This window comes from Acipenser ruthenus, chromosome 46 (assembly GCF_902713425.1).
Source record: "Acipenser ruthenus chromosome 46, fAciRut3.2 maternal haplotype, whole genome shotgun sequence".
NCBI classification, from domain to species: domain Eukaryota; kingdom Metazoa; phylum Chordata; class Actinopteri; order Acipenseriformes; family Acipenseridae; genus Acipenser; species Acipenser ruthenus.
Window position 1 is genome coordinate 5,291,931 of NC_081234.1, and position 13,397 is coordinate 5,305,327.

The 13,397-nt window shown below is 39.5% G+C and overlaps 1 protein-coding gene across 1 annotated transcript in view; it reads right to left on the minus strand.

Moving 5' to 3' along the window:
* LOC117397927 (netrin receptor UNC5D-like) overlaps nucleotides 1-13,397 on the minus strand; it is a 311,830-nt gene that overhangs the window by 14,660 nt on the left and 283,773 nt on the right. Inside the window, exons 12-15 of the mRNA XM_059013539.1 lie at nucleotides 10,021-10,192; nucleotides 4,093-4,320; nucleotides 2,485-2,634; nucleotides 216-380 (exon numbers count right to left, since the gene is read on the minus strand). Of these exons, the coding sequence (XP_058869522.1) occupies nucleotides 216-380; nucleotides 2,485-2,634; nucleotides 4,093-4,320; nucleotides 10,021-10,192 (715 nt within the window). The remainder of the gene's footprint in view (nucleotides 1-215; nucleotides 381-2,484; nucleotides 2,635-4,092; nucleotides 4,321-10,020; nucleotides 10,193-13,397) is intronic.

Sequence of the window (13,397 nt, forward strand, 5' to 3'; positions counted from 1 at the left end):
TTAGGGTTTGTTCATTGTCTGTAGAACAGCTAAAACCAGGGCCATTGTTATTGTGGCGTTTGGGGTCACATACAGTAACCCCATAGTAATTTTGTGACCCTATAAAAAATGTCTTTAAATTAGAAATACGGCTCCACAGGACACAGGACAGGGCCAATCTTCATACAGTACTCCCCCGAATGTCAAACAGACAGTTTGTCTGGGGGTGCACTCACCTCTACTACAGACGTGTAGACCTGAAGGATCTGCTCGTGCCCTTTGACCTGCCGGACGCTGATTTTGCAGGAGAGCTGTGTGGTGGCAGGACTGTATCGCTCTAAAGAGAAGGCACAGTGCAGAGGCTGCTGGTTGCTGCACCAGACTTGAGAGAAGGGAAATTCCTGAAAACAAAGAAAAGAAAAATAATGAAAGTGTGGGTCAGAAGTTCCAAGCTTGGTGTGGCTTTGATAGATTTTTTTTAAATGACTTGGCAATAAACACTTCAATGAGTCTTCAAGTACTGAGTTACTGAAACTGCTCTATAGAGAAGTGTGGCAAGTATGGATACCCCAAGACTATTTGTTTTAGACGGGCACGCGCTTATTCTTCAATGACTACCGCCTCCTTTGGGAAAGCATGTGCTACATATTGCAGGTGCTTCTCTTTTTCCCACCCCTGTGTACTAGATCACTGGGAATGCTGGCGCTGTAAAACACAAACAGAGATTAAAATTACAGCAACCATTGCAGGAAACCATCTGCTTTACCAAGATACAACCCAGTAACCTTTAACATTTAAGGGCAGTGCAGATTGATTTAGTATGGGGGTGGGAAACTGTCAGCCAGCAGTATTTGTATAGGCTGAATGTGAACTTTGTATTACCATGTGGTGCAATAATGATATCATAAATCTACGGAATGGAATTGGTTATAATTGGAAAAAAAATAAAAAACACAATCAAAAGAACTGTTTCCGATTATGTTTGTGCTATTAATGTTGCACAAGCTGTAAGTTAATTTTGATAATGGATGTTGTTTTAATGCTGAATGTTACTAGAAAGACAGAGGTACAGGGAGATTGCTGTTATTTCAGTTGGGTGTAATGGGGATCTAATGAAGATGTCTTTTCTTTAAGCCTTTCTTGAGATGAATGAAGTGCTAATGAAATGCTTTGGATGGACAGCGCTGGAGACTGGCATTGACAAAGAGCAAGTATGACATGAGAAAAAACAATGCCAGCTCCACTAACCAACATGTGCAATGCAGGGAGCAATCTTTTTGACTTTGGTCTATCTCCCATACATATTACCTTGTGCTACCCCTTAAACGTGTAAACGCTGAACCCGTGGACTGTTTGTTTTCAAGCTGAGCAAAGTTTAATAAGGTATTCACCCTCCCTCCCTGATAATGTGTCATAATATTATAAGAATATACTGCACATTTTTTGTATTCTAAAGCATAAGACCTGTTGGTGTGTGTTTAAAATCGAGGAGTATACATTTAGCCCTGTGTAATGGGCAGTGTTGTCTGACACATTGCCATTACAGATTCTGTCCCGTCGGTGAGATGGGATGAGGTGAAAAGCTCTAAAACACGAATGCAGACGGGCACGGTTCTTTTGTATAGTGGTTAAGACGGTCGTCGGTTTGCATCCAGTCTACGCCCTGTTACACACGTGCTTTTCTGAATGACCATGAACATGCTTTACAACCATGAGTGACCATGAAACAAATACACCCACCCATCGTTATATCGCCCCTCGCTATACTGCAGATTCGGACATATCGCAGTCCTGGAGTTGGCTCCTAATTTTTACTGTCTAACTGCGCATGCCTTAGCTGCAATTTACATAGACACTTAGAATTTCTGTTCGTTTTATTTTCGTACTGCACATCAGACAACAATATACAAAACAATTAAAACCAAAGCATTAATATCGTACTGTTATCATATACACACGTATTGCACAATAATTCTTGCTGAAGCTGTTTTTACTTTAGCTAACGAGGTGTTCACGTGTGGCAGCAATGCACTGGCAAAAGCCACAAGGCAGTGACGTCAGCTCCCTAGCAACAAGCCTCCTATGTTGTTGTTGGGAATGGATTATTTCAATGCAGCGGGTTTGTGCATTTGAGAAAGGAGAGGAAGACTCATGAAATTAATTGGAGACTGAAGTTGATGAGAAGCAATTACCCTCCGCTGTACGAATTAAAATGTGTGCTGCTTTTTATATGAAAAATGAGAAAAAGCAGGTTGTGTAGAGGATTTATACTGGACCCTGATGCCCCCGATAAAACGAGGGAGTGGTTGTACAGTATTTGTTAGCCTATTTGTTTTTCTATGGGTCTCTCGCTATATCGTGGCCCTCGATATGTAGAGGATTTATATTGGACCCCGACACCCGCGATATATCGAGTGGGTGCTGTATGTCTAGGGTAGTACAGAACCACTGCCTCCCCACTGAAGATCATTTGGTCTGGTGTCTCTGCTGAGCAGTGCTGTGTACCTGACATGTTGTGAAGGGCTTGATGCTCCAGAGGAACTGGGGGATGTCTTGGATGGAGACCTGAAGACTGAAGGTGTTTCCTTTGAACAGTAACGTTTTCGGCTCCTCCAGTAACTGTCCTCCTCTGCTTTTTTCATTGGTTACCACTTCCTGTAAAAAAAGGAAACGATTAAATAAGTTTTGGATCTTCATTTTTCTAAATCAGAATATGGAAATATTTTTAATGGCAAACATTTCGAGTAGAAGTGTGTTCATAAAATAAATAATTCCAATTCCAAAATGATTTAGAAATCCTGAGTGAGAAATTAACGTTATTTGTATTATTATTATTAAAGATGTAACAATAATATACAATTCCAGTATGTCTTATCCTGTGTACCGATGTACACATCATACACAAGGGAGGGGTCATACGCAAAAAACACTCTATCATATAATAATAGACGTATCCCCTCAATTCAACACCGCACGACCAGCATGACAGTAAATACAGACACAATGAAGCGTTCTTACCTTTGTATACCGGTAAGTTAGTGATCAGCAGATGTGTCAGCCGCACAAAAAGCACACCTTGTGGTTTTCTATGTGTAAATATCGAGACTTTCTTCCTATGCATCGGGACGTGGGACATTTGCTAGGAAATCGGGACTGTCCCGACCATATAGGGACTGTTGGCATGTATGACTTATTGGTGTTTCACATTTCTGCTAATTAAATCTAGAGTAAAGAGCTTTGACAATCTATCCCTAAGAGTTTTTTTTAAACACCTGTAAGCAAAAGTTTATTTAAGTTCATCCTGTTCTATTTACATAAAGTATGCAGTTGCAAAGGCTGCAGAAAAAGGCACCAGTAACTCAGACTAAACTCTTCTACAAAGCATGCAGTGCCAGTAGCTCCATTTTCTTTGTCAGTGACAGAGGAGCAGTATCAAAGCCCAGCACAGTTGTTATGAGCTGCAGCAACAGTGGGAAGTGGAGCAGTAACCCTGCAGACACCAGCAGAGACATGGCTCTGATTCCTACACACCCCCTGTGAGAGAGCAGCAGGGAGCCAGGCCTACTGCAGAGCAGGTAAGAGCAGAGTAGCATAAACCTGTGGATAAAAAGGAAAGGAAGAAAGGGAACAGAAAGTCTGTGTGCGGCCTAATGACTGCACAGTTTCTAACGAGAGCCCCGCTGGTGGCTGCTGGGAACTTCTCCTTCGAAGTCAGGACTATTAACAGACATTGCAATAGTAGATTTGTCATGCGCCTTACAGCTCAGCAGTTACAAGTAGGTCAAACATGTACGGTACCTTAAAAGTTTAGTTTTGAAGGGCACCGGTGTGATTTACAGATGCTTCTCCAAGTTTACTGCATAAAACTAAAAATGAAAGATGCAGTTTTAGAATTTCCTGGGGACCCCCTGACCAAACTTTGCAGACCCTGAAGGTTTCCCGGACCCCAACTTGAGAACCGCTGCTCCAGATAAAATCTTTGTAGTGTACCAGTTTGTGATAGATTGCATCGTCCAATCTTACTGAAGCCTTTGAGAAAGACTTCTAGTCAAAATGTTTGTCACTCAATTTATTAATATCTCCCCATTTACTGTGCAAACAAGCCCCGCTTACCTGAAAGGCGTGTGGCGTGTCGTCTACACAGTACACTCGCAGGCTGTAGTCCAGCGCATTGCAGGACATGCTCCCGAACGCGGCCAGCTTCAGACGCTTGACCGCAGCCTCTGTCAGGGGCTCACCCACCAGGGCGTAGGTGCCAGGCTGCTCCAGCAAGAGGAGGCAGCTGTGAGAGTCTATGAGGCAGTAACAGCCTGTCGACTCGTCATCCACCGACATCACTTCCTGCAAGGAAAGAGAAAGACGCACTGTAATACAGTGGTGGTTGATGCTGACACTCTGTAGCTCGATACGATACCAAGTGGCCAAGTATCGCCACTAGTGATTACAATATGCTGTCACTGAAAATGTCGTTGAAAATCTAAATTATCATAACTGGTCCTACCCCATTGTCTAAACTATTGCTTTTATGTAATCTGACTGGCAAATGCACACCACTATGCTCAGATATTTTCAATAAATTCCTTGTAATATTAAAAAGGCCTGAGTTAAATCAATGTTCATGGTACAGTTTTGATTTAAACCAGGCCACACTCTTCTCAGTAAGAATATATAATCAATGAAACAGCAAATCACTCAACTAGTACAGACGTCAGTGACACCTAAAGGAATAATTTTAACTGACGCACAGAATCAAAGCTACATTTTATTTTAAATTGACACAAAAGAAAGCACAGCTTGATCATATTTTTGCAATCATGAAAAAGCTATTGTATGTCCAAAATAAATACATTTTCTTCAGATTCTAAAATAAGAAAAATTAAAAACCATTGAAAATCTTTGAGAGAAAAAAAACAAAATCCCATCACTGGGCTGCAATACAAACTGCTATCCACCACAGAGGTCAGTAGCTTTGCATTGAGTGGGCTTACTAGTCACTGAGCTTGAGTGGCTGAAAATCAGCTTGAGTCTTACACCCTATATTGTATAATATATAGTTAAATAATAATAATTACAAGGTATGACTAATTTAAAGTGACGTAATTTCCATCTGATACAAATGATCCGATAGAAAGAAATGGCTGAATTGCGTCTATATCGGAAACCCAAAATGCAAATATGTTTGTCACCTGGGCTAAATAAATAACTAAAAGCAGACTCAGGTTTGGTGTTGCCTCCATGAATTGGCTAAAGGTTAAAAAGTATTGTGTAGGGTTGCAGGTCCCCAAACTGAGTTCCTGATAAATACCTTGATTGATTGGTCCCCTCGCTCCTGTATCCCTCGCACCAGGACTCTGTTATTAAACAGCGTAATTGTTTTTCCAGCAGATTCTCGAGCTGTCATTTCCCTGCTGAAAGACTCATACCCCCCCCCCTTCAGATTTCTCTCTGCTGCTCGAATCTTGTCAGGCTTCTGATCCCTGCTGCCATCATTCACGTTCTCTTCATAACACTGTAACTTCCAACTCTACAGCTTTAGCCCATAGACTAAAACATTACGACCTATCTATGGCCCTAAAGGTTTTTCAACTGATTCTACGACATTTCCAGAACAGTGGTCTATCGGTACTATTGAGTGTCTTGCCCAGCTACCTAAGTAACTCTATCCATTTTTGTTTTACAATAGCAACTGCATTCTGGACTACTGTATAGAACATGTGCGTCCAATCACGGTCCTGAAGGGCCATTCCTCTCCAGGTTTAACAGGTTCAATTATAAAATTAACTACTTCAGGGTCTGGATGGAGGTTTAATTGGTTCAGGTAAACAGAACAGCGTTGGAACAAAAAACAGAAGTGGAAGGGCCAACTTTGGCCACCCAGGTATTGCCCTTTTGCATGTGACGTCACAGATCAAGTGACCACGCTTGTCGGACATTTTGGATGGCAAGAAGCTTGGACGGCATATTCACGCACCAACATAGAAGGCCAGATCTTTCTTTTTATTATTTCCCAAAGAATCCTGAAAGACAAAAAAAGTGGATTCCTGCGGCAAACAGGAAAGGTTGGGAGCCAACAACTTACAGCCGTTAATGTAGTGAACAGTTTGTGGCACGTAAGATTTATTTATTTATTTTCCTGATATCATATAAGAGTGTATTATGTTATCATTCCAATTCAGCGTTATATTTGTCATGATCAAAATATGTTTGTTTCTGGAAAATCTGGCAATTTGAATGTTTTGTTACATGTTCAGGGTTCGGAATTAGCATCTGTCAACTAGCTGCGGGTTAATTTGGAATGTGGCGGGAAGATGTACATGCCACAGTGGCAAATTCGTTTTTCATGTTTGAGTTAAAATAATTACAAGCGTTAATTTTATTTATACAAATACTGTACACTTTGCAATCAAGCAATCTGTGGCAAATATGTTAAAAAGTGAGTATATAAGTGGTTTAGCTCTTTAACCCTTATATAAAGAAGTATGGTTTAGTATGCTATTAGTACAATATGTTGTACTATTTTGACCAAAGTATACTTACTTAAGGGAAAATAAATAAATGAATGCGCTCCTGCTCCTCATAAAACCTGGTCTAGGTTCCACATTAATGAATGTGTGAGCGGAAACCAGCATACAGCAGCTAGAGCTGCAGCACTCACTGGGGTTACTGTACTCTCACGAGCCTGGCTCCAGCACACACAGTTAGGAATGGGTCCCTTGTATAAAAGTTAGAAAACGTAATAAAACAATACAATCGGTTTAAATTGTTTTCCTTTTCCGTGGATATATTTGCACTGATTTTGAAACTTTTCTGTAAATGGCTCTGAACTTAATTAACTGAACACTTCCAAACTATCTCCACCTGTTTAAGAGCTTAACAAAATTGAAAAGATCTAATAAAGCCAATTATTACTTTAATTAAGGGCTTTAATTCAAATTGAGAGCACAGCTAGAACAAAAACCAGCAGACAAAGAGGTCCTCCAGGACCAGAGTTGAGAACCACTGGCATAAACAGTGGCATGCACATGTCACGTGAGTCCATCATGAGCGTGCATTGATCATACTAAGTTGTTTCGCCAGTATTAATAAAAAAAGACAAAGTTTCTAGGCAATGTGTCTGCTTTTTTATTAACACTTTTGCAGCAGTAGTCTCAGTTGATGATCTATATATTGCCGTCCAAAACTGCCGGCCACACATTAGGTCACGTGATTTGGTGATTTGTTTGCAAAAGGTCAATAGAACATCTTTAATACATTTATGTTAATGCAAGGTCATTTTTTTGTTTCAATGTATACTTACAGTAAATGCATATCGTTTAAATCAAGCCAGTTTTATTGTCATACGACTTCCAGAATAGTTAGTTTGAAGAACATTTGGGAGTGATGGGCGTGCATAAAAAGGCCCCTGTTTTTATTTTAGTTCTTTAATATGATTTGTGAGGATTTATATATTATGGGTTTGGTAACGTCTCCACCCCCTGGGGTAATGATATCTTAGTGTTACAGAAGCCACTGTGTTTACAAACAAATGCTTTTCTTTATCTTTGCTGCAGCCCATGCTGCCAGTATCACAACAATATCATTTTAAACATATTCCTGATTGTTTTATGGGTCATAAACCAGATGGAAATGTATTTCTCAACGCTTACTCTGGAGTGTTCACCAGGAGAAATAATCAATATCTCCTACTCCTGATATGTGTGTGTTTTTTTTTTAGCCCAAACACCCATTTTCTCGATATTATTGGTACATCTTTAGGTTAAAGAAATGTCTAAGTTTATATGCCATATTTTTCTAATATATCTGTTACACTTTCACTTGCTGGGTCATTACACCTCAGCAGTGTCTTCTGGGTCAAGGTATGTTACTGATTGAAAGAATGCCAGGGAAGCAACTGGTTAGTTAATGACAGGTATGTTGCTATTGAAGGGGTGGGGATAATCTCTCTCTCTCCAGGTGAAATGACCGAACAAGTGTTGTATCAGATATCACATTTTAAAATCAAAATACATGTTTACAGGGGCTCCCGAGTGGCGCATCCAGTAAAGGTGCTCCGCGTGGAGTGCAGGATGCACCCTATAGCTTGGAGATCACAGGTTCAAATCCAGGCTACGTCATTGCCGACCATGACTGGGGGTTCCTAGGAGGTGGCACACAATTGGCAGAGCGCCGCCCGGGTAGGGAGGGATTAGGTCGGCAGAGCAATCCACGGTTCACCACGCACCAGCGACCCCTGTGGCTGATAGGGAACCATTCAGATCTGCGTTGTCCTCCGGTACTATAGGTCTGGTGGCTTCGCTGTGGATCCGCAGTGCGAAAAATGATGGATTGGCAGGAGTACGTTTCGGAGGATGTGTGTTTCGGCCTCCTTTTCCCAAGTTGCCGGGGGGTTGCAGCGGTGAACCGGGATACAAATAATAATTGGGTATTCCAAATTGGGGAGAAAACCAGGGTAAAAAAGACATTTAAAAAAAAAAAATCACTTTAAAGACTCAATTGTATATTTTGTGGTAAAATGCCAAGCAGACAGGCATTTTAGCCAAGGCCTTAATTACTATTGTAAAATATTAGACATGGGTGATCATGATTAAATAAAACTTCTGCAAACTTGGAGAAATTACAACAGGAATAAAGCATGACGTACATCTCCCAACATTTGGGAAAATTACTGCCAAAAGTTTTACTTCTTTAAAATATGTTTTGCTTCTTTTATGAATAATATGATTACTGTGAGATTAGCCTGTTATTGTTTTTTTTGTTGTTATTTATACAAGAAAAGCAAATCAGTGCATAGCTGAAGGCAAAGAATGAACAATTCAAAGTCAGTATTATTTTTGCCTCAAGAAATGCAGTATATCAAATGTGTTTATTTATTTATTTTATTATTACATTACTTCCAGCAAACTAGCAGACTTCTTAAGAAGTTTTCTTCCTATACTGTGTTAGGAAGAAAACCGGTCAAAATGATGCTGTTATTACCAGCCTTGAAACTGAGATAAAAGAGGAAATAAATGCGTCACCTCAAGTCATTCTTAGACCCCTTATGTGCTAAATATCTTGGTAGCCTGTGACAGGATGGTTTGCCGTGCGCAGGTGTGGTGACGTCACAGACCAGGAACACAAACCAAAACAGGTAATGGCGGTGCAAAACTGGAGCGCAACGGCGCTCAGTGTTTTATTAAGTAAAATAAAACAAAAGATTTAAACAGAACAAAAGACATACTAAACAAAAAGGCGCGTTGGCCAAACAAACAGAAATAAACAAACAAGTCTTGTGCTGGTGTACAAACCCGCACGCTTAGCAATTGCTTATATTTTAATAACTCTCTCCTTGCTCGCTCTCCCGTACTCTCCTCCGTGAGTGCGGACAGCTGCAGGCTTTTATATTCTGGCCGTGGGGTTAACTAGCTGTTAATTATCTTATTACCCCTCGGCCATATTCTGCACGAGTTTAGGGATGTGCCACTGTCAGCTAGTTAAATAATCAGTAGCTGATCAGCCACGCATCCTCACAAGGTTTTTAAAAACATATATACAAAACAATAACAAACAATAATCGGCTTTTGCCGTCATATAAACATATAACTTATAATATGAAAAAAGGGGCGGGACACTCCGCCTCATAACCCTGTATATATAATCATCTCCACTTTAAAAATACGATTTTAAAGATCCACCTCACAATTACTGTGTCACACAGGAGGTCATACAACGATTTAATTGGAGAAATATGATTATTTGTCATTTTTTTTTTCAAACACACCCAGTTACCAAACCCAAAACAATTAATATCTGCTCAGACATTTAAAGGGGGATTCTCATTGGGGATTTTTAAGATTTATAAATGTGCAGCATCTCTGCTAACAATCGCAAATAAAAGCAGGGGCTGCAGGTACTTGGCAGGTTGTGCCCTTATGATCTGCAGTCTGATAGAAACCTGTAAGGCTCTATAGAAACGTAACATTGTTCTTTCTGTCAGTGATTTTGTAGCCTACTCCATTTCCTTATCGTTACCATGCCTAACCCACAGGTGAGCTGGCTTACCTCCCACTTGTCCTGTTCGACCTGCCTCTTGAGCCGGATGCTCCAGTGCTCCATGTTGACCTCTGCACAGTGGGCTATCGTCATGGCAACCGGACTGGACAAAGCCAGGTCAGGCGGGCCATAGGTCACCTCTGGGCCTAGCAGAATTTCTGAGCCCTCCTCTGGCTGCACGCTGCCAAAACAAAATATTACAGAAAGAAAGCTTTTTTTCTAGGCCAGTATGACTTAATATCCAGTTGAACTGCTATCTTCCTCATCTTCACTATGGAAATCGAGCAGGCAGATCCCATGGAAAAGTAATAAAAAGGTTCAGAAATAATTCATTTCTTGACATTATTATTTATTTATTTTTGTTAGTAAAATAACATAGGCAATAAAGTACACCATAATGTACATAATAAGGGTGTAATTTTATCAAGGTGTTCTTGATAAGCTTGATACAATTTTACCATTACATGTACAGTAGAGTGCATTTAATGTGTTATAATTCGTTGAAAACAATTTGATAGATTTCTGTTATTTCTTCGAGGTACATTCATAGTAAATGTGTGTTTCGCTCAAAGTTTTTGTTACTGTTGCAGCAGTTTCTTGTTGTTTAATCCACTTTTTTAGTAACCTTGACGTCATTCTGCTGTTTTTACCGGTTGGTTTGTACAGCTGTTCTGAGGTGAAGTCGGTGAAGACATTAATGTTTATTAACTACAACAGGCACGTGCAGTCTGAAGATGTTACAGGGGTCATGAGACAGCTGTAAATAACAAGGCTGTAAACTCCTGTACTTCACACAGATGTAAATGTTGATTACTAATTACCCGATTAATAGTAACATGTATTTTCTGTATTTCAGTTTTCAACACCTCACAACAGGGGTGTACCTGCATTGTAGCACTGACACATATTTAATGAACACCTGAGCAGAAACCCTCTTGAATGCCAGCCAACCAAGAGCTGGAAGAATAATGATTTCAGTGAGACCAGAAAAAGACTGCAGGGGAGTATAGTCCAGTCATCAAGGCTTTGAAATAAACAAGCTGATTGCATTCATTTAGCATATGGAAAATAAAAACTCAGCACATTTCGCTTAAATTAAACCTCTTTTATGTAGTCCTGGGATGGTAACGATGTGTGTTATTTTTTTTTTTGAATGTTTTTCACTGCAGCCTCTAGCGCAGATTTATCTACTAAGTATCTGTGAACAAATTGGAATTAAAAAACCTATGCAAATCATTTCTTTGTTTTTTGGCAAATCATTGTCATTTAGAAGATATTTTTTTGTACAGCAACGTCATTATGCACTATTAAGTGCCAATATTGCGCATGTAACACATTGTCAACTTAGACTGTCTCGTGAGAACTTAGAATGAGGTCTCATTTGATGTTTAGGGTGCGAGCTAAAAAGAGGGACCCCTATGCATGGATTGTGTCTATCCGTCTGTATGTCTACATGCCTGTCTCTACATGCTGAAAACGAGAACTGCCTTGATTTTGCACCAGCCTTCACTAAACCTTTCTCATACACTCCTAGTCTCCTATTGTGCCACTATATTGCTACTAAGGATAATAAAGGTAAGCCTTTATCCAGTTAGCCCTAAAATAACAGCCACTGCCCCCTTAACTGTAATGTACAATGGGCATACAATCAAGTACAGTAACTCTTAAAGGAGTGACAAGAATATATATTAGGGTTCATAACACGATAATCTGAGGTGCACTTGTGGAGATAATTGCAGTTGAAACTGGACTGCGCCAATATTTATTATATATAACACTGGACAATAACAATGCATGAGTTTCTCAAAGCAGAGTACAACTTTAAGAGCGAGAATGCAGATTAGCATATTTACCTCCCACCTCTTAGGAGAGTGGAATGAGGGATACGACCGTCTGGCAAGCGCAGCTCTGCGCCAGTTGATTGTTTTCCTTCTGCTAATATTTGAAATAATGCATTAGCTAATTATGCATTTGTGTCTGCTGTGTGTATTTATAGTTACCAGTAACTGCTGGACATCTTTTCAGAAAGAAAGCTGCTGTTGTGATAAGACACCAACTAACTGAAGGAACTTGACTGAATTGAAAATATCCCCCTGAATTTTACATTTTAATATGAACTTGTGTAACTTCCATCAGCTACAAAGGTCTTAAATGTGCAGTTTTTAAAACACATGTTATAGCAAACGTCTATTTCCATTTTAAAGACAGACATCTGCGACTGCTTCACTTCCTGGGTCATTCCACCCCAGCAGTGTCTTCTGGGTAATGTTACTGTCTAATGTTAAATAACTAATTATTTCATTTTGGCCTGTTCCAACCCTTGTCTATTTTTCAGGGAACACAAAAAAGATACAATATCAAAAATACGTATCTGAAAGGACTGTGTTTTAAAATAAGTAGGCTTCCATTTAGATGTACTGTATTGGTTTTGTTAGCACAGTACAATATTTTCAAGAGTAGAAGTATTTTAATTCAGAATATGATTCTGAAAATATCATCTGCCAAAAGAGACGACACGTAGACTGTAATACAGTACCATACTTTTAAATCCGGTTGGGGGGGTACAGTAATCCATAGCTGCTGTGAAGCTACGGAATTCCGTATCCCCTCACATTGTAATTAAAACACACATTTCAGGATGATGTCACATGGTTTGTGTACAGACTGTTATTTGGGTTATGTGTGCAATTATATTAGACCCTGGGGTACCCCAATACTCTACATAGGGGGGCATAGTATTCCATAGCTGCTGTGAAGGTATGGAATTCCGTACCCCCTCACATTGTAATTAAAACTCACATATGGTTTGTGTACAGTTATTGTAATTTGTTCAGGCATCAACATATTTTAACTAACCTTTCAGGGAGAAAGGGCCCTCAGGTTATTGAATAACACATTTTTCATACCTTATACTTTTGAAAACACTGACCACAATACATAATAGTAATAAAAACAACGATTTTATAAAAAATCCTAAAATGCACATTGTGTTAGATGATAATGCAGTTTTTTTGGCTGCACAATAAAAACAGACTGATTTGGCATGCAGAGCAAAAAAAAGGGCTGTGATGGACATTCAAATAAATTGTAACATTGAAGAGATGGGCTTTGTATCAGAAAACTGGTGACGGAGTTGGAAATTGCGTGTGACAAGTAAGTACATTAATTTGTTACAAAGAATTATAATATATTTTTTTCTTAATACAAGGGCGGTAAAACGTGACTGACATGTATCTGGGTAAAGGATATTCGAATGTTGACTGTATTTTTCTTTAGCTATAAATAGTTCAACTTTATTGTTTTTACTTGTGCTAGAAAATGTGCTAATGAAGATTTGAATTTGAGAATTGAGTCCATTGACAATTCCTGTCAAAACATTTCTCTAA